The sequence below is a fragment of the Micromesistius poutassou genome (genome assembly GCF_964030765.1).
Source record: "Micromesistius poutassou genome assembly, chromosome: 13".
In the NCBI taxonomy this organism is placed as follows: domain Eukaryota; kingdom Metazoa; phylum Chordata; class Actinopteri; order Gadiformes; family Gadidae; genus Micromesistius; species Micromesistius poutassou.
This window is the reverse complement of record NC_140283.1, coordinates 13472748-13494998: the sequence shown is the minus strand read 5'-3', so window position 1 is coordinate 13494998 and position 22251 is coordinate 13472748. Positions and strand designations below refer to the sequence as shown.

Below are 22251 nucleotides of genomic sequence, written 5' to 3'. Positions count from 1 at the left end.
TATTCAGAACAGGACTTTGCAGGGTGACAGCGGAAAGCTGTGTGATTTCTTGGTGTTCCTTAAAGACATGGAGTTGGACAGCAGCTTTACAAACTGTTTTCATTAGTGGCAACAATTACAGCTACATCTGCAGGTGTAGAAAGGAGCTTCTCCTGTTTAAAGTGGCCTACACCCGTAACACAATGGGCCAAGGCCGTTTAAGCAGCCTAGCTCTGCTGGCCATTGAGAGGACACTGGTCAAGTCAGTGGAAAAGACAGCTAGTTGGTATGGCATTTCCTTGAAAAGGAACAGAGAGCATAATTTACACACACATCTATATATATATACAAAATCAGTCCAACAAGACTTCAGAATAGTGTGATACGCAATCTGTCCCATTCAACCCATGTTAACACTTCTTGTACAATCTTTTGAGTAATGATGAAATTCTTTCAAATCCTGTTCTTCTACACTGTTATCATCATAAGACCTAAGTAACCTGAAGATGGGGAACAACAAAGACAATATCCTTTAAATGTATGAACAGTAAATATAAATAATAACCTGCAGGCTTCCATGTAAACCTTGATGTTTCCTGTTTGATTAGCTGATAAAATATAGAAATTCAGAGCCAGAGATAGTACTGTGGTCTCCGAGAGATCCCTGTTATTTTATGACATTATGAGCAGATATGTTCCAAGTTCATGCAGATTTTTTTTGCATTAACTATTCAAACATTCATCTGGCAAACCTTGCCAACGCTTGACATGTCGTTCCCTCCTCATGTTTATCACAGACTCACTAATAAAACCTTCAAACCCTGGTCCCGGTGTCCCATGTTGGTTTGGTATAAAACCCAGAGTCATTTGAACCCCCGCCCTAGAGGTACCTGTGGATACTAACCTCTAGGTACGGCACAGGCGCGATGGAGGGGAAGGGGTACTCCCGCAGTGGCCGCTCCTCGTCCAGGAACTTGCCAGCCTTGCCGTTGTACGCGGGCTGGAAGAGGCCGTAGTTGAGCACATCCTTCAGGCTCTGGTTGAGGGTGCACAGGATCTGCTGTTTAGACAGCCATATGGGGGCGTCCACGTTGAACTTCATGCATTTCTGCAAGAGGAGAGGAAAGTGTTAGGTGCTGTCTGGTGGCGTTGCTAAACAAAACCTAACCTTCCACCCAAAATGAATGACATGAAAAAAAAAAACGTATCGATATATAGAGAAAAATACATTAAGAACATAAGCGGCAATGTATGTGAGTGTGTGCACATGTGTGTGGGCCTGTGTGTGTTGAGCAGTGGCTGTACAGTGTAGAGATACTGAACAAAGAATGCAGATGTGTAGAGATTTGTGCATTCCTTTTTTCATTTCAAAACAATGCCACGATTGGATTAGACGGTGAATGGTGAATAAAGTGGACTAATGAACACAAAGGTCACCCTAACAGCCCTTTAACCGAGGCATTTGCAGCGCTGATGACTGATGCAAATGACATTGTGAAGCAAGACGGATGGCACACCTCTGCATGGAATTGTGCCCGAGTGTGTTCATGTGTGCGAGTGTGTCTGTGTCTGTAGCCATATCGACACCGAATATTAAACAGTGTTCAGGATAATTGGCCATCCAGAGTTAAAATGAGGTCCAAAGGCCATCTCCGGTCCGCTCTATCTCGCTGACTGATTCCATCCCAAAGGAGGTGGATGCAGGGCCCCACCAGAGTCTTACATTGTCCCTCCCGCCCCAGGGCAGAACATTACAACACAGTCCATTTACTTGTGTGCTCTAATAGGCAGCAGTAAAGCTAATATATATATATATATACATCCAGGGAGGCCCGTCGAGGATACCATGATAGCAGGGTTTTCACTTGCTGGATGGTTGTAGTTTACAAGCTATTGGGCTTGTTAGCGTTTGATGCGTCCCACCCGTATATGGTGCCAGAGGAAGCCCCGCGCGTTTGTTGATGGTACAACAAACGCTATGGTTACGACATGAAGCATCACCACCCTCGCTCTTACTTTTAAAGCGCATCGTGCTGCTGTCTGGGTGATAGAAGATAAAGATAGAGGAATTAAAGGAGATGAGGGGTTGGTTGGTTTTTACACAGTTTTAAACCGACACATACACAAGCGAGGATATGCAGCTCTAGCCTGGTTCCGCCCGCCTCCGTACTGCGGCTCAATTTTCATTTCACTTCAGTACTAGGTCTGGGAGTGCTGTATGTTCGAACGATTTCTTTTCCCTCAAGTTTGTCCCTCCAATCAGCGAACAGGAGGCGCGGCCTGAGAACAGTGACGTACAGGTCGTGTGCGAGTTTCAGTTGTAGTCAAACGAATACCAGGAAGCAGCAGGAAGACCATGGAGAAAGCTATTCGGTCTGTTGTGGAAACTCTGCCGAATATAGATAAATTAAAGCCAGATTTTTTTTTTGTTGGTGGTCAGATGTTGTGGCGCTTCTTCCCACGGGATTAGGGAAAAGTTTAATTTTCCAGCTGGCTCCGTTAGTGGTGAAGGAGTCTGCTAAGCATGAAATATGTCGTTTGGTCACGACCAAACGTTAGCAATTGGTCAAGGCAGATCCGGAGTGGCACTGGGCAGAGCCAATAGGTTTTAAACTTCAACAGCACCCGCCTTCAAGTGAGAAATCGTTTGTCTCTATAGCAGTTCTAGACCATCGGTATGAATGAAATGAGTACGAAGGTCTAGTTAGGACTAGGCTAATACAGGACTACATACAGGCACAACCTGGAATCGGTAGTGACTCAACAACACACAGCTACTTCATAGAGCTGCCACAGCCACTCCACAATTACACAGAATGATACGACTACACTATGTGGGACTGCGAAAAGTTTCCTGTATGAAGAGTTAGTTAACAACACTAAATCACATCAACAAATCACACACAGCTGAAGACAACCCTTCACAACCACAAACATGACAACAACATGAAAACACACAGACATGACTATACACATCTGCATACACAAAACAACACACAACTACAGAAACATAACTACACTAAACAACCACACACATACACAACTATATAGCCTACAGGTCAACATGCACACAACGACCGACAACTAAAACAGAACAGCGTAAGTCTACCCATACACACAGACATGATTATACACAGATACACACAAAAACATCTACATCCCCAGTCGTGATATCAGAGGATGAGCCAATTGTCACGAGTGGTGGTAATCGTGTCGATCAATCATACAACATGTCTCTGTGACCGGTGTTCCACTCAATGTTTCCACTAGTCAGGGCCCGCCTCCCAAACCCCAAATGGCTACTTTGATTGATCTCTCGGCTTAGTGTTTGTTGTAACAGAAGACCGAGATTTAGTGCTCTTTCGCTCGAGGGTCTGATATCAGAAGAGAAAAAAGTAGTCGCTTTTTAAAAAAAAGAGCAGAGTGCAGAGAAGACATATGAATTCGATATGCTCAGTTAGTAAATGTATACACATTTGTTTTTTAAGTGGTTGTGCAAGCACAGTGAGAAGATATCACCCATCAAAGTGCTTTCTAAATTCCACAACAATTTCCAACATTTCTAAAGTTCTGCAACGACGGCTCTGCGACAAAGTGTGTTCCGGACTACTAGTGCTAGATAATCACACATCGGACTCCTACTATCGTTATTTTATGCTAAAATAAAATAAACTACCACAGACACAACTACACACAGAGCTAAAGTCACACGAACACAAGTAGACAATTATACAACGACACAACTGCACACAGGTGCAAACTTAATACTGAACTTTAAAATGTAAATGTAAATGAATGATGAGCACCGCTACATCTGGTGACGCAAGACTAAGTAGTACCTCGGTACACCTCTTGTGCTTTGTTTGTTCCCTCAACTCATCAACTATTAACACTATATTATCCTACAGAGTGTTTATATGTGGCTCTGCAGCAGTAACTTTTATTTTCCAGACGTGACAAAAGACTCTTGATATGGGGAACCTCTTGAGCTCACAGGCGATGAAGACGAGAGACCGGGGAGGGATAGACGAAGCCAGCGATGGAGAGAATGGATGGAGAGGCAGAGAATGTTTAAGGGGGATGAATTGGGGACAGTGCTGGCGGATCTGAGGTTTACCTTTACGTCACACGCAGAAGTGTATGCACGCATGCCTGTCAAACCACGCACGCGGCTAGGCAAATGATCTTGACTTTAAATTGATGCGTTTTCTTCAATGACCTGGACTTTGGGGTACTCATCCAATGCCGTGTTCAGTGACCCGTGAGCGTTGATAATATTAATAATAATAATAAAAGCCTTCTCTGTTTACCTTTTCCCATTCCACCACTCCAAGTGGAACAAATCTTGATCAACCACAGCCCAGCATGAGCATGACACAGCTTGGCAAAGAGATAGGAGTGTGTGTGTGTGTGTGTGTGTGTGTGTGTGTGTGTGTGTGTGTGTGTGTGTGTGTGTGTGTGTGTGTGTGTGTGTGTGCATGTGTGCCTGTGTGTGCGTGCGTGTGCATGTGCGTGTGCGTGTGTGTGTGTGTGTGTGCGTGCATGCGTGTGTGCGTGTGTGCGTGCAGACAAGCAGCACACAGAGGGGTGATCTTTCAAAATTTTTAGATGAGTGGATGAACGGACAGAGCGGCTTCAAATGTAACTGCTTCATATCTAATGACCTCTGTAAGAAAAGGGAAAGGGAAACAAACCTGCCGTGTTTTACAATATCCCAGTCCTTTTCTAATTCACTGCTAAACACCCCTCGCCAGCAGATAAATTAGCCTAAGCCCATGCTCGAATATCCTTGAAACTAATTAAACAATATTATCAAAGCAAAGGCACTACAGTGATTAGGACCGGGGGGGGGGGGGGGGGGTGCAGAAAGAAGGAGATGGATACATACATACAAAAGAGATTAAGAGGACTGCAGAGCTGTAAGCCCAGACAGAGATAAGGCAGCACCTCCCGGATGTGTCCTCTGGGTCGACACCACATCCTCCCTGAGTAGTACCCGCCGGCTCAAACGTTTTAGTTCATCTTCTCGCTCTCCTTCATCGGACGCCATTTTAGACGCCTTTTCGGGGGGGAAAGTTGCCTGCGACAGAGTCGTACGGTTTGTCTTTTTAAACCCAAACGATGAGAAAATGAATTGAAAAAAATACGAAACCACGTACATAACAGGAAACAAATGATGACTTATAAATGAGTAGGCCCAGCCAAAGCCTGTCTGTGTAGTCAAGACAATCAAGACAATCTATACCGTGTACCTCACGAAAAGAGCCTTTTTTCATCATCATAGTCAAATAAAATAATAATAATGATATTACATTTTTATTTATAGTGCCCTTTTCATCCGAAGATCTCCAAGGGCTACAGGTTAAAAGCAGTGTTGTTGAAAAATAAAAAATATAAATAAAAAGGGGTTTAAAAACATCTAAGAGGGGGAGCCAAAGGTTTTGCTAAAAATAAATGATTTAAGACCTTTTGTAAAAGAGTCAGTGGATTGTGGTGCCCTCAAGGTGTCAGGGAGGGCATTCCACAGGCGTGGGGCAGCAGCACAGAAGGCCCCATCTCCCATGGTCCTAAGTTTGGTTCTGGGTATGTGGAGGAGGTTTGAGTGAGTGGAGCGGAGGGAGCGTGTTGTGTTACATGGGTTGAGTCGTCACCATTGGGCTCCTTTAATGTAAAGCAGGGTATGTGCCCTAGATTTATCTTCACTAGTTGAGTCTACTAACCGTGCCCGGGTACATCAAAGGAGCAGACCTGTAATTAGTGTTATGTGCAACACCTCTGCTTGTCCTAAGACGGCGTCCCTGTGAGAAGGGGTCCATAAGGGTCCAATTGGCAGAGCAGTGAGCCGTTGAGCTGAGACTTTCTAAATCATGACTACTATGCAGGCAACAAACAACCCAAAAAGCCACATTGTCATCTCACTTCACCTGAACGGCTTTCATTCTGTCAAGTGTCTCTCTTTCAACGCTCAGGACTCACGACAGCACCAGCTGGCACGGTGCTCACACACAAAGGCACGTTTAAATCACTTCTTCCATCTTCCCCTAATCCTTAAATAAAATGAGGGTTTTTGCCTCTTTTTTGTTTTCTGCAGAAGCAATTCTAAAACAGCAATTCTAAATTGCTGCACTGCCCACAAATGTCCTGTCTGGGTACAATAAAGTATTTTCATATCTTCTATATGTCATGATTGAAAACTGTTTGGTTTGGGAGGTTTGCGACTCTTTCACAATCCCTCGTTACGTCACTGTTTGAACGACACCATAGCAAAGGCAAAGCAACACCGGACTGGAAATCAAAATGGTCAGAGCACAACACCACTAATAGGGGTATGTACATACACACACATGCAACCACACACACACACACACACACACACACACACACACACACACACACACACACACACACACACATAAAAAAGCATACCCAAACAGACAGAGTTAACTAAACACACAGTGAATTGAAGATAATAAAGCACATTTTAGGTCTGGTTCATCTATGTATTGGACCGAGAGGTCTGCGTTGCACCCTGGGAACGCACACAGCGGCCGTATCTGTTTGCTTTGTTTGAATAAATGACCTTGCTTTTGGATCTGTGTGTGTGTGTGTGTGTTTGTGTGTGCATCATGTGTGCTTGTGTGTCTAGTAAACAACCGACTGATCTAAAGCTTCTGAAACAAACACTGTCTCCTTTGCCATCAGCCCCTGGATGACATGGTTTCAGCTCTCAGCACCGTGCATGACTCCATACTGGAAATAACTTCATTATTTCCATGGTTGCTCTAGTGCTTTAGTTTATTGCTTTTAACCGCTGCACTGGAGTTTTATTCATAGTCGTTATTAATTGTATAAACTGCAATCTATAAAAAACTATGTAGAAGCCTTTTTTGGCATATTCGTTGAAATTCTCTTTACATCAAGACAGCAATCAATGAATGAAATGCTCTGATGAAAAAAATAAACAAATCTGGTATCTTTGGCTGTTGCATGCCTGTCATAGGCCTGTCTAATTATTGAATCAGCCTTATTAAAATGATTGGATGGCCTATCTCTCTGTTGATTTACCTAACCAGCTACCGGCACACACTCTGGCTAGGCAGTGTTTTGCTAAAGAGAGCGAACTAGCTTAAACTATTTGTTTTGGGGGATTGGCTTCCGAGGCAGGACTGAAGAGAGGGGTGGGATGTCTTTGGTTCGATACTTTCAGAATCGAGCATACTCAAGCTGGTTTCTCCAAATTGCCTACCCTAACTTTAAAGTCATAATATAGTTTCCCCCTGGCGTAATCGAGTGCATGGAGTATATGCTGTGTTTCAGGCACTGTATTGCTTTGGTAAACGTTGAATTGGTTGGCAAAGGCTTTTGATGCCACAAAATAATGCTCCTCTCTTCTACGAGGTGGACGGAGCCATGAGCCCTTTTTCCAATGATCGAGCAGTCGTTCCTTCATCCCAGATAAATGCACTTCTCTTTTGCTCTCTCTCTCTCTCCCTCTCTCTTTCGTTCCTCCTTGCCCTCAGCCAGTCTTTGAACTGCAAAGTGTTGCACGCATGATTGAACATAACATGCAGAGAAAATGAAATAGAGATGGATGGAAAGTCAAAGTGAGGTTATGTGAATGTGTGTGTGCGTGTTTGTGTGTGCGCACGCTTGTGTGCATATGTGTGTGTGTGTGTGTGTGTGTGTGTGCCTGCATGCATGTGTGTCTCTGTTTGTAGGTGCAAAGGGCTGAGTAACAGTGTGTTTGTTTGTGTAGGTAAGGGGTGGAGGGGCTCTTATAAAAAATACTTTTTGCGTATGTGTGACTTTTTGCGTAAGTTTGTGTATGCGTGTGTGCAACTATGCACACACATGCATGCTTATGCAATGTGTTACGCAATGCGTTTGGAAGTTGCGTTTTGGAACAGTCGCATAGCGTTCAGGAGGAAGACGCAGAGGAGTTGGAATATGTAGAGCTGTTCTACTTCGTTGAATACTACAACTTTTAGATTAATAGAGTGGGGAAGACGAAGACATTATTGGAGTCAAATGAGGCCAAAGTATTTGTCTGCATTAAAAAAAAGAAGAAGATTTGGCTTTAGATGTGGAAATGTTTCTGGATTCTGGTTCCTATTTCTTATTTATCAAACACAATTTCTCTGAAGTCATGTTTACGATTGATCACATTTTTTACATTATTTTGACATGGAGACAGGGTGAAGGGAAGGGGAAAAACAAATGTGGTGCATACCAATGACGCATATGTCCGAGTAACCAATCATGCTGCCCCCTTCCCTTCACCCTGCCTTCACATCACAATCATGTCCAAACCCCAAGCATGGGAAAAACAATCATCATTGTAAAAAATGTAATTGTACGCGTACAAAATAAATCATAGACATTAGTGCGAAAATATAAATGCAAATGTGTCTATTTTGTTTGTTTTTACCCAGACAGTAATTATGGCTTTGTATCTGACTCCCTGGACATTCCAAAAATAAAACATTTTCTGATTTATATTCCATGTTCTATTGATAGAGAACACACTGCATGCAGAGGAAATGCTACGATTTTACAGTGACTTGACCTGGCAGTAAACCAGTGGCCTTTTGTATTCATCACTTCACAACCAGTCGACCCTTTAACACCAGAGCTACAACACGGCCCGAGGTCATGTGATCACAGGAGACAAACCGAACAGCATGCTGAAATGAACACACTCACTCACATCCAAAATACACACGATATACATTCCAGTGTCAAACAAGCACTACATGTACAATAACACTAGTCAAATATATCTATACAATTATATTAGTGTCATATTCAGGATCGCCACTCATATTGCCGCCAACCCTCTTATGACAAGTAATGCAATAAAATTTACAATTAAATGGCTACTTCGGGAGTGGTGCCACCCATAATCTAGCCCTCAGCTTTACAATGTATGTAGATGTATGAGATATTTTAATAAAACACTGAAAGATCCTTCCCAGGGCCATTATCAACATCACCGGAGAGTGGAAATGCGTGGGTGGAACGTATCCTAAATACATGCACCCACAGACATGTTTTTAATGAATTGCCCCTCTGACTTAACAACATCAAGATGTGCCTCACGTCGACGCTGTGTGTGTGTGTGCGCGTGTGTGTGTGTGTGTGTGCATGTGTGTGTGCGAGTGTATAAGTGTGATGCATGAGGCACCACACACGCCCATGTCTTATCTCTAGAGACAGGCCTCCCGTCCTTCCCCGCTCTCCACAGAGGAGCGGCCGCCTCCTAGCGAGACGCCGTGATGAAGTGAGGAGAGAGGATCGAGGAGCAGGGGCCGATGATGGAGTGTGATGACTCCTCCACGGGCCCCGTCTCCATCCGCCACCGGGACCTCTGGCTCGTCCCTGACTGGATGACTTATGCACTAATTAACACAGACGCTGACCAATTCATACTGGATCTGGTTCTCAAGATCAAGAGAGCCACAAGCCCCCCCCCCCCCCCCCCCCCCCTCCGCCGCCCCCCTGCCCTCCCACTGGCCCCCACACCGGCCCCCACACGCTCGCTGTGTGTTCACACAAAGAACACAGCCGGACCGCCGTGTGTGAGTGGTGACCGGTCGAACACTGGACGGGGATGACAGACAGATCGGGGCCACTACATGACAGGGTTCACATGAAGGCGGCGCTATGCTCTCAGTGAGCACACAGTGTGGAGGACATTCAACAAGCCGCCTGAAACAGCAATCCATCAAACAGGGGCAGTGAAATGCACCGGAAGAAATAAACAATCCCCTCAAAGGGTTAGGTCAACGGGTTATTGGTTCAGGTCGCACGGTTGTCACAATATGAACTGCAACAACAACGACGACGACCGAAGCACAACAATGGCAACAGCAACAACAACAACCAAAGCTTTTTGGTTGAGTTTGAGCGAGTGACCAAGGGAACGCCTGCAGCTTGGAATCGGTGGATCGATGGGACAGGCTGTGTTTCACCACCTGTGTGTGTGTGTGTGTGTGCGCGCGCGCGTGCGTGTGCGTGTGTGTGTGTGTGTGTGTGTGTCTCTCTGTTTTGTGCTGCAGTCTACGTGTTGGCCTGGCTCCCAGTGCGTTAGCTGGCACTACATATGCTTGTCTCTCTGGTCTCCATCATGGAATACATCACAGGGACAAAATACAGCTTAAAAAAAACCTTTAAAAACAACTCAACTCAACATTGAGCCTTTTTAGTTGTTTTTTTCTCTCTCCATATTTCATGGTTGAGGCCTCCATTTATAATGGATGAACGCCAAGAGCGTGCGTCATGTGTGCCGATTCCTGGCACGATGCGCGCTGTGCTCTCTCTCTCCACGTCACATTCTCCGTCGCTCGCCCCCCTGGGTGTCATTTAGAGCTCTAGATCATAGGGAAGCACTTTTTATGTACTGCGCCATCCACCAGTCCACCACGATTCCACTATTAGGCTAACTAGCTTTCAGATTGACATAGCTGTCACACTGCTGGATTTTATATGACCATATATCTTTCATACTCTGCTCACCTGCATGCAAGGACGCCGCGAATAGATTTTGTGACATTTGCACTTTTTTTGTATTAATATATATCTATAGATATCTATCTATCTATATATCTATCTATCTATCTATCTATCTATCTGTCTCTCTCTATAGAGAGAGACAGAGACAGAGACACAGAGAGAGAGAGAGAGAGAGAGAGAAAGGTACTGTAGGTAAGATTTAAAGAGCTTTATTCTACATTGTTTAAGAATGCTTGATTCTGATTCTGGCTGGGAGGAGGGCATTAACCCCGCAGTTTGCCCGCTGACTGAGCACAGCGTCATCAAATAGTAGATCAATACGCTGCTTGTATTTTTTTTCTATCACAGGAATTTCAAACATGAGGTCCATTGTAAAAATAAACCTTGATTAAAAAAGTTTCTAAAAAGTGTCGGAAATCTATCGGAGGGTCAGTCGAAACATAGTTTCGCAAGCGAGATACAATGTAGCAACTACGTTATTAAACTAGTGATCAGATGCAGCCTTGTGTGGTTGCTATAGAAACTAATTAGTTACAGCTGAGCTAACGTTATTCACCGTAGTTCTAAACATTGCAGCGTTTTAAAAATGGACAAATTCATTGTCAATTTTAATCCATTTGGAGTAGGGAAGACATTTGAGGACTGGTTAAAGAACGACGAGGACGACGGAATGACAAAAGCAAAAGACAAGGCCCAGGGTACCCGCTTCTGAGATCTGACAGATGAGGAGCTGCGTACAATTGAAGACGGGGCCCTTGAATCAAACACGAAAAAGGCAACTGCCTTTGCTATCAAGGTTTTCACCGAGTGGAAGAGCCACCAGAAGAATAGACTTGGACACCTGCAGCGCCGAAGAACTAAAAAAATTGTGATGTTTTTATGCTACAGTTCAAAGCGCAGTAGGCAAGCCACACAGTGTGGCAACGATGACCGGCATCAGAGCCTCACTGAACCGTTATTTCTCAAGGTTCAATTTATATGCGGACAGTGAGTTTACCACCAGCAACAGGGTGTTCAAATCCATCATGAAAACCCATCGAAAGAATGGCCAAGACAAGGCGAAACACCATCCCCACGTCACCGAGGCTGACCTGAAATTGCTGCGTGAATCCCCGGCTCTCTCCCCGGTCACCCCCCGTTAGGTCTCGTCTCCAAAATTTAGTTTGACCTCCAGCTTTGCTTGGCGAGGCGAGGCAGGGAGGGCACTCGGGAGCTGACTGTGTCCTCATTCGCCATAAAAGTGGATGACACAGGGGATGATTATGTTAGTTTGTCGTTCAATCCGCAGACAAAGAACCACAAACATCCAAATGACCCAAACAAGGAAAACCTCCGAGGTGCAATGTATGCGGAGCCAGGCAACCCCAGATGTCCAGTCCTTAGCTTCAAAAAATATCTTGACAGACATCCGCCGGGTGTCACCGCCTTCTACCTCCATCCACTGAAGGACCCCCAACCACATCTCTGGTACTCCACACAGCCGATGGGGAAGGACTACCTGGGGGACATGCTTCCACGATTGTCCAAAGCAGCTGGTCCGACCACCAGATACACCAAGCACAGTCTTAGAAGCACGGCTGTCCGTCGTCTGTCTGAGGCCGGGCTGGAGTCCAGACAAATCATGTCTGTTACGGGACGCAGGTAAGCCTAAGCCTAGGTTATAAATTCATTGTGGTAATAATAACCTGAAGCCTACTGCAAATATAAATTTTTTATTATTTTTTTTGCAGGTGTGAATCCAGCCTCAAAAGCTACTGGGCGCCATCCAACACGGTGTTGTCCGCACCACAGCAGGCCTCCGCAGCAAGCATGGTCTCTCCCCCCCAAGCTGCGCAATCCTCTCGGCCTACCTCGTCCGATTCATCTTTCTCTGCCATGAATTTCCCTATGCCATTCTCTATGTCTTATTTTACCATCAATGGGAATATCCAGTTTAATACACATAAATGAATCGCCTGAATCGCAATAATTTTGTTCTACATTTATTGCAAATTAAAATAATTTGGAATAAGGAATGCATGTTTGATCGATCGTAATTAAAGCTGACTTGATACAATGTAGTTACGTTATTAAACTAGTGATCTGATGCAGCCTTGTGTGGTTGCTATAGAAACTAATTAGTCATCAACTTTTTGAGGGAGATGAACTCAAACAGAGTATACATTTAATAAGCATGCAATACGAATAAGAAAAAGCATAATTATTAAAGTACTTGAATTGTTTTATTATGTTGGCAAGCAAGAAGTAGAATAAACGGGATAATCACCTCAAGGCAGGGCAATAAACAGTTTGATATGCCCTGCTCGTGGAAGGTTACCGGTATGCCGTCCACGAGCCGGGCATATCAAACTGTTTATTGCCCTGCCTTGAGGTGATTATCCCTTACTTAATTTGGCATTCTTTAGAAATTCCATTCACACCTGACAGCTTTTGGTGAACAAAGAGCTCTGTGTGAATATCTGTGTTCTGGTTGACTGCACGTCTTCCTCTGTATGAGACCATTTACATTTTAAACCGATCCTGGCTCATTTCTGACCAATCATTGAGGAGATGCACTGATTGGTTCCGAGAATCAATCTCACATGTCAATCACATGTGCGCGCACACACACTGCGTTATCCTAACTCCACCTCAGGTGCGTGAATGTAACCCTTCTCAATGGCAGAGATACGTGGGGGGACACAGACGGTGGCGTTATTGATTGTTTAGCTTCACAATCTTGCCCTCTTCTGCCGTTTTCTCCATTTCGCTCTTTACAACTCTCCAATCTTAACTACAGTAGCTTTTAGGGACACCACCAGGGAGATGACAGGGAGTCAGACAGTGATCTGTGTCCTTTAAACTCCGGGGAAGTCTGCACTGAACGCTTGTCAGACAAGTCGGGCATAAGCAGGAGATGGACACAGTGTGACCACATGCCAGGGCAAATATATCCAACAAGACAGCGGCAGCATGAGGTTACATGCTACACTCACTTCATCACAGGGGCCCAGTGACAAGCAATTTCACGCCATTTAAAAGAGATCCACATCTATGACCCAATGCTACCTAATGGAAACTAGGTCTTTGTAGTCGTAGGCACTCTTGAAAGCAGCTACAAAGGGAAACCCATTCACTGGTTAGTTAAGTCAGAGGGATCCATTTAACAGCAAGGCTTTAATCATTTGGGCTTCATTAGGATTTGTGATGTGTCAGGGTTAGGGTTAGGATTAAGTTCAGTAACACTTAACTGTTTTTTTATATCAAGTAAAGAGAAAAACCTAATCTAAGCACTCAACTAAAAGTCACAGTAGTGTGCAACATGTGGGAAGTCGGAATAAGGAAATGATCTAAGCGAATTTCAGGAGAGTACGTAAATACTTTTACGTGCACAGCCGTCAAGGTATTTCAGAATGTTGGGAGCTCTCATTAGATCCAGCATGAATGAAGTCTCCTCGTTTGAACAGTGAGCCATCAACAATGTGACCATATTGAACATGCTATCGTTACTGTATTTGGCAAACCGCTGTTTCTGAATCATTTGAAGTGATCTCTAGCCTTTTGGTGCTTGTGCATGATTAATGAACCGAGCCAAACCTGTTTAAGGTGTTTACATGACGAACAATACATAGGATAGGATTGGTAAGGATTTTAAGCCTGGTTAGGCTCCAGCAAACACTAAAAACAGTTGACTGAATCCACCTTTGATGTTAACATGGTTAGAAACCTGGTTTATTGCCTTAACCAGATTCAGATTGCATTTTCAGTCTCACTTCTAGTAGATTTCCCATGGGAGGGTCTTTGACCTTCAGCATTGGAACCAACCAGTTTACCACTTGTAGTATCAGTGTATCATCATGCCCCGGAGCATGTTTAAGCACAGAACCCCGGGGATATAGATTTGAGCTTGTGGACATCCCTGCACAGGATCAATTAAATTTGGATAATAGCCTATCATCAAAGTTCAGACACCATGACCAACAAAAAGACAATTGAATGACCACACACACACACACACACACACACACACACACACACACACACACACACACACACACACACACACACACACACACACACACACACACACACACACACACACACAAAAATTGCTGTGTCTCAACTTTGGCCATTAGTGAACAATGGTGTGTGAAACATGCTGTCGACTCAACATGATGAGTTTTAATTCACATTTAAGAATCAGGTCGCCCAGAAATGGAAGTTGAGGCGCAGTCATCCATGTTCATGTAGTACCAAAAAAGAAATCTAATTACGAAACTGAAACCAAGACTCCTTTGCTCTTCTGAATACTAAACGTGTATTTAGATGTACATTGTATCATGGCTCTATTCAATTTAATAATTACCAACAATGAACATTTGACTAATATCCAAAGCTAAACGAACCAGAGAGGTATGCCGTAAAGAGATTAAGGCATGTTAATCACAAACAGTAGTACAGTAGTACTTTTATTATCCCTGTGGGGAAATGACTCTGTTGCAGCACAACCACAGAGTAGCACAAAACTCACAGTAGACAACAGAAGGCAAGTGGGCATAGTAAAAATAAAAATAACATACACATTCCCATGGATGGTTAAAAGATACCACAGCGTATCCATATTTTATCCTTTCTTTATTTCTAGTCAAGCTGTTAATCAATGTGCACCTACAAAGAATGGCACCCCCGCCAGAACCAAGCCTTCAAACGAGAAGGAAAACTTTGAGAGACGCCAGCGGGGGGACGGAGAGGATAGCTTCAGAAGAGACACACGCTGGGAGTTTTAAATAGACTGGATTCATAGCCATCTCTTCTAGCCTCCATGATAAGCCACTACAAGCATGCACGTCCTGTTTATACTGCCCATCAGTGACTGACACACATGTTGACTGATTCATATGTTCACCAACATACATGTTGACTGACACACACGTTGACCAACACACATTTTCACTGACACACACACGTTGACTGACACACATGTTCACTGACACACACGTTCACTGACACACACGTTCCCCAACGCACACGTTGACTGACGCACACGTTCACAAACAACACAGTGACACACATGTTCACGGACACACAAGGTGAGTGACACACGCTAACTGACACACATGTTGCCGCACACACAAGATCGATGACACACACGTTCACTGTCACACGCGTTGACTGACACACTGACACACACCTTGACTGACATGCACCGTCACAGACCAACATGCATAATGACTGCAGCTTCCCAGCAACAGATAGCCTAAAGTCTTATAGCCTGTAGAAGCCTCAATGCTCTTAGCCTATAGGAATAGAGAGGACGACCGGTAATATATGTCTCCAGTTGCCAGCAATCAGCCTGTTCTACCATCCTGAGCAACGCCTGCTCATCCAATGTTTAATTCATGGGAACTGGTAGACAAAATGGTTTCTGATACATGCAAGTGAGTGAGTGAACACCAATGCATCTGTGAATTAGGAAGAAAACTTCTCAGGAATGACAGGGTTTAGAAAATGGCTACATGTATTATGTCCCCTAAATGCTGGCCTAAACTACTTTCACTTCAATGCATCTGCGAGCTAAATAAACAAGGCCAGTTCAAGGTTTGATTAGAGCTTTTGATTTTGATTGTCTTTAAAGATAGAGATTATTTTCCATTAAGGCAAACGATTGGCAAAAGATTATCCAGTGATATGGCAGTGGAGATGCTGGGATATAAAAAGATCAAACCTAACACACCATAATCTCGAAAAGAGGACAACCGAGAGAGAAAGAGAGATAGAGAAATAGAGAGAGAGAGAGAGAGAGACAGAGAGAGAGAGAGAGAGAGAGAGAGAGAGAGAGAGAGAGACAGTAATAGAGAGAGAAAAGGAGAAAGAGAGAGAGAGAAAAAGAGAAAAGAGAGAGAGAGAGAGAGAGAGAGAGAGAGAGAGAGAGAGAGAGACAGTAATAGAGAGAGAAAAGGAGAAAGAGAGAGAGAGAAAAAGAGAAAGAGAGAGAGAGAGAGAGAGAGAGAGAGAGAGAGAGAGAGAGAGAGAGAGAGAGAGAGATTATATATGTGTATCAGGTAGCTCAAACCACAAAAAATAAAGTAGCATCATTGCTGAGACTCAATCGATCTGCTGTGACTGCTGGGCCCACAAGCTGAAAAGTCAACAACCGCAAGTCATTTTCAGCAACTTTATATTTAATACATGCCCTCCGCTTTGGCTGTTTAGAATTCAGTGCATATATAACCAATACAGTGAGTGCTGAAGGGCTTATAGTTATCTTTGTAACACGACAAAATCCTTCACAATCTTTGCATGTTGTCATTGGCTTTAAAAGGGAATTTAACTGGTGGAGACATGGATCTGTATTGAAAGTGGGTCATATATATGTAGTCGAATAGTAACATGAATTTCTAATTTGGTGCCTTCTTGACGAGAAAAGGCAGACAGTGACTTATTGGCACTTGTGGATTGAAGACGACAACTCCCACAATGCCAATCAGTACTCCCTGAGGGACGTAACATAACAGCCAATCAGCGTTCACTCCCTGAGGGACGTAACATAACCACCAATCAGCGTTCACTCCCTGCAGTCCAGAGTGAACTGCTGCAGGAGGAGAAGTGATTGTTGCCGTTTGCGGACTCCCGGAGCTCTATATCTAAATAATATAATATTATATAATATATCGGTATCTATATAATATAATATAATATAATATATAATATCACGGCAAAAAGCTGTGTGCGCCTCTGGATGATATTATGAATTAAAGACTGCGTCTCTGGTCCTTCCACTAGAGCAGGGTTCCCCAATTAGTTTTGCCAGAGGGCCAAATTTGGTCAAGCATGCCACGCCAAGGGCCGAGATATTGTTTAATTTTTTTAATTCGCCATTTTTATGTGCACATTTTGCTTTAATTATCATTACTATAATTATTAGTAGTAGTTGAAAATACCCTGTGTTAGGAGTCACACAATAATGCTCTCTTGAAACAAAATTTGTCCAAAACCTACCATTAATTTATTAAAATGCCGCTGGAACATCAGCAAACAAAAAGTCCAGCAAACAAACACGCACACAGTGCAGCAGCCCCAAACATAAAAACTTAAATAGCATCAGCACAGTGTGTCTTCAACAGGGCATTGGGCCTGGTGCCATCCATCCAGATCAGTGTGTGTTCACATCCACTCTCTTCCCCTCTCTATATATCTCTCCCTCCCTCTCTAAGAGACACATGAAGATTTGAGTTAGTTAGCTTTAAAATGTGATACCACAATATGTGACATTAGTTTTAAACTTTTTAAATGTGTAGCAAATAACATCAGTCTGTAAACAACAATTTTTTTTTTTTTTAACATGTGAATGCCACTGGGTCAGCACGGGCCGGACATTTGGCTCCTGTGGGCCGGATCTGGCCCGCGGGCCGCTAATTGGGGTTCACTGCACTAGAGTAAAGACTAGTAGTGAGGGTAATCTCCTGCACGGGCTCGGGTACCCACGGGTACCCGCTGGGTGACCCGCACAATTTGGATGAAATGGATGAAAAATAATGTACCGTGTCGGATACGGATGCGGGTCGGGTCGGACGCCTGAACAGCGTGGGTCGGTCGCGCTGTTTTGCGATTATGGGTCGGTCGTGGGTTTTGTGATTGAGCGAGACTTCTCCGGTGCTGGATATGTTATTCAGGAGTGGAGGAGTCAACTAAAACCGTGCACAGTGGATGATATGCTTTTTTTGCACAGCAATCTAAAGCACCACGCCAACACCAGGTAGTCTAATTCCCAGGCGTTCCATCTAATGTGTCTCATTTTCCTTCGGGTGCGGGTCAGGCGTCTAAATCAATTTATAGCGGGTCTGGTCGGGTGCAGAATGTAATTCACGGGTACGGGCGGGTGTGGGTTTGCAAAATAAGACCCGTGTATTGATTCTCGGCCATGGTGGACAAGGAATTGGGGGAAGAAACGTTGGCTTTGACTCTCAACCTGAAGCCTAGATTGAACCATGACTTCAGATTGATGTGGAGGCTCACACAGCTGTTGGTTGTGATATTATATATTATATCATAGATGTCTATATATTATATGATATTATTTTGATATAGAGCTCTAGGTCTTGATATTATGAATAAACAACTGCGTCTCTGGTACTACATCATTGCTTCTTTAGCGCTCGTGTGATCTACCGATCACACCGGTCACACGGTAACGTCAAAACCCATACCGTATAGCGCAAATTCACACCAGTGTACTCTCTATACCATTTATACCATTTATACCATACACTCCTAAGTCCCACCCACTGGAACTAGTGCTTGTAGTTTTTCAGAGCCCACCCCCCCCCCCCCCCCCCCCCCCCTTACACTTTCTGCTTTAAATGACGCAAAAATCTTCATTTTGCATCATTTAAAGCAGGAAGTGTTAGAGGTAGATACGGATCTCTCCCATCTCGGGGGAAAATGAGGGAATGATGCACGACCATTCAAAAATATGAATGGGTTTCTAACAATACAAAGCTTAATGCAAATGGGTGAAGTGTCCTTTTAAGTAAACTAACTGTAGTGCTGTACTATCCATACCAATTCAGGGCAACTCTTCTTCTCTCTTTCTCTCCCTCTCTTTTCCCCTCCCTTTCCCTCTCTCTTTCTTTCTCTCTTTCCCTCTCTCATTCTCTCTCCCTCTCCCCCTCTCTCTCGCTCTCTCTCTCTCTTTATCTCTCCCTCTCTCTCTTTCTCTCTCTTCCTCTCTCTTTCTCTCCCCCTCTCCCTCTCTCTTTCTCCCTCTCCCCCTCTCTCTATCTCTCCCTCCCTCCATCTCTCTCCCTCCCTCTCCCTCTCTCTCTCTCTCTCCCTCCCTCCTCCCCCTCTCTCTCTTTCTCCCTCCCTCTCCCCCCTCTCTCTCTGTCTCTCTCTCTTTCTCCCGCCCTCTCCCTCATCTCTCACTCTCTCGCTCACACACGCACAGAAACACACAAAGCACTCTGATGCATTATTTGCATTCTGCACAGGTCTCACTCCCCTGAACATCAGGTGAATGTCGTCAGCAAATGTCAATGCACAAGTTCATGAAAAGCAGCGCGACCCAGCGTGACTAGAGGTGAGGTTGCTGTCAAACGCAGGGCTGCCATCACAAGCCAGTACTCTTCTAAACGACACTTAAGGGCTAATGTAACCAAGCCCCACGCCACCGAATGGGTAAAGTGAGAGGAGATAACAGAGACCACTATGATATCACAAGCGTGTCAACCATGGTGCTATCGGAAGATCCGAAGCGTCCTACCCTCATTAAACCTTAAAAAATAAACCTTTTATGAACTGAAAGGAGATTTGAACATTCCATTTTAGGAAGTGACCAGCTCAGGGAAAGAATCATGCTTTCAAGGTCATGAAACGCGTTGGACTCAAAGATAAAACTGCACAACAACCCGACTTGGTTAAAGGGACATAGTTAAACTGTTTTTTCAGTTCTATTCTGAGCTATTCGTGAAAGTTGGCCGGCAGATGTGAGGATGCCGATCTAAGAGTAGCAATTGGGAGTTCTTTCGTGGGATTGATGTTTATAATAATGTTGAACGCAAATCAAATCAATGGGTTTTAAATGTTAATTACAGAAAGTTAATCAACAGCCCATCAGCCAATCAAAAAACCAGTATTTCACCCAGCCAGTATTTCACCCAGCAGGGTGGGGTGGTTGAGGCTGTTCTCAAACTTTGTTCAGCCAGCCGGTGCACACTGTGGTGATTGACGTCAAACGAGTGCCAGCGTAAACTACGGCACAGCCGAGCTAAAGACGGCCCAGCTGCGTCTTAAAGCTTTGCTCAAACCATGGCTACCGTTCACCATCTGCCTGGAGGAGATGAGGCTTTCAGAGACAAACACATTATCCACAACAGAAAAGACCACCAAAATCATCTTGGAAGAGAACGCCAATGCCATCCCAAACATGGCACAGAAAGGGCCAGACGAAAGACGTCTCAGAGCAGAAAATGACTAGTCTAATGCCCCTAAATGACGTGTGAAAAGCATTCACAGGCCCACACAATAGCACACCCACTAACACTATAGACTGAAAATACTGGAAGGTTTAACAAACCTAAACTCAATGTGAAAACGCCTTGAGAAGGATGCCATAGTAGGGATACTTTAGGCAGCTGACCAGCCGATGTGTATGGCCTATATAAGATGCTACAAAAATTGTATTTGTCCTATTACTCATCGCATGGACATAAAATGACAACATATTTATGAGAGTGTACTTTTCGTTTGGCATCGCAGTCATGCACAACAGCTCAAATCAGTTGACAGGTCGTGCAGCAGAAAATGGTTCTCAGTTTATCAAATGTGTCACACTGTCGCACACGCACACAAAACATAAGCTATGATTACAAATTAATGTTTTTTGGGGCTGATGGGACCCACAAAGACTGACTCTAAACACTGAATAGACATAATCCTAACCTGAAGTATCCAACATGAATAATGAACACATGTAACCCATTATATTATTTATCATATCATTTGCAATACAGGGATCTATGAAGTTATCACTCATCATGGCAATGCCAGAAACACGCATCTAGAGAAATGCAGGAACAAATATTTGGTGGTTGAGCTGCTATCTAACCCTCTATACTCATGGGGTTTCCTGGTTCTTCACTCAAGTTACTGACTGCTCATTGGAGTTGTCGCCTTTGAGAGAAACAGAGACACATTGCAGTTGCAAGGAAATAATAATTTGGTGTAGTGCTGGGCAAAAATGTAATATTACCGTCATAATATTAATATATTCGTCATTAAAAGAAAATATTGATTCATCGTGATACCCTGTTTTATAGTCTAAATGGCAGTGAGACAACTCTGATACTAAATGTCCATGTACTTATTTCTAACGACCCTGACATTAGAATAGTGTCTTGAGAATGGCATTTTGAATTCATAAGCATGTTGTGATAATTAGCCTGTAAAATTCACCCAGCCTGATAGCATTTAGCATGTTTGTGCCAGTGTGCATCAGAGCAAGTTCTAGAGAAGTGTGTGTGGATCAGTGGGAGCCCCGATCCCTAGTGTTGCCAGATTGCAGCACAATCTGTGATAGACGATCTGCGTGAGGAGGGGGGGGATCATTTGTCTGCCCAAATAAGGGTTTCTGTAGGCACCATTCTCGCCAGACTATGAACTATGAGCTGATTTTGCCTAAAACTATTTCAAACATCAACACTGCCTAGTTTACTTTGGATATTAAAGATGATATTCATATTTGTAACTTTTGAATAGCACATTTGAAATGCCCAAAGTCGCAATAAAATAGCATTTGCTTATTTAAGCATTCGATGTCCGTCGTCAAATTGCTAGCGGGGAAAGACTCACTTCCATTATGAGCTATCATACAGTAAACAACGATAACATCACCTATAATGACTTCACCAAGTGTTTTACCCAGTCAGTCACGGAAAATAAACACTCATTTCATTCATTGCTGGTAAATCCGGAAAAGCGGTGATGGATCCGAGTGCGATGCAGACATGATCAGGTGACTGCGACGCTTGGGTCGTCTTCACCCCTGGAACCCGGCGACGTGGTGAGCGGGAGGGGATTATAAAGGGCACTCAAAAAAACTCAGCTCTTGTCGAATCTTTGGTTGCCGTGGCAGCTGAACGGAAGCTGCAAGGTCAACGTGTGCCTCTGGCCTTTTGGTAATAGGATGTTGGGGAGCGTGAAAGCGTGCATGTGCGTGCGTGCGTTTGTGTGTGTGCCCGCAGCTGGTCTGAGCAGAGCTTCTCGGGGAGAGGTGTTGCTCTC

At 44.0% G+C, this 22251-nt stretch overlaps 1 protein-coding gene and 1 pseudogene across 10 annotated transcripts in view; one reads left to right on the top strand and one right to left on the bottom strand.

Moving 5' to 3' along the window:
- Positions 1-22251, bottom strand: part of shank3a (SH3 and multiple ankyrin repeat domains 3a) — a 146968-nt gene that overhangs the window by 114156 nt on the left and 10561 nt on the right. For all 9 annotated transcript variants that reach the window (XR_014637866.1, XR_014637867.1, XR_014637868.1 and 6 more), the window contains exon 2: positions 884-1087. Coding sequence is in view for 6 of the 9 variants with exons in the window: in XM_084477570.1 (XP_084333696.1) it covers positions 884-1087 (204 nt within the window). In the remaining 3 variants the exon portion in view is untranslated. The remainder of the gene's footprint in view (positions 1-883; positions 1088-22251) is intronic.
- On the top strand, positions 11078-16309 carry LOC311357748 (annotated as a pseudogene). The gene is made up of 2 exons: positions 11078-11189; positions 11634-16309. The product of its transcript is annotated as an uncharacterized misc_RNA (transcript).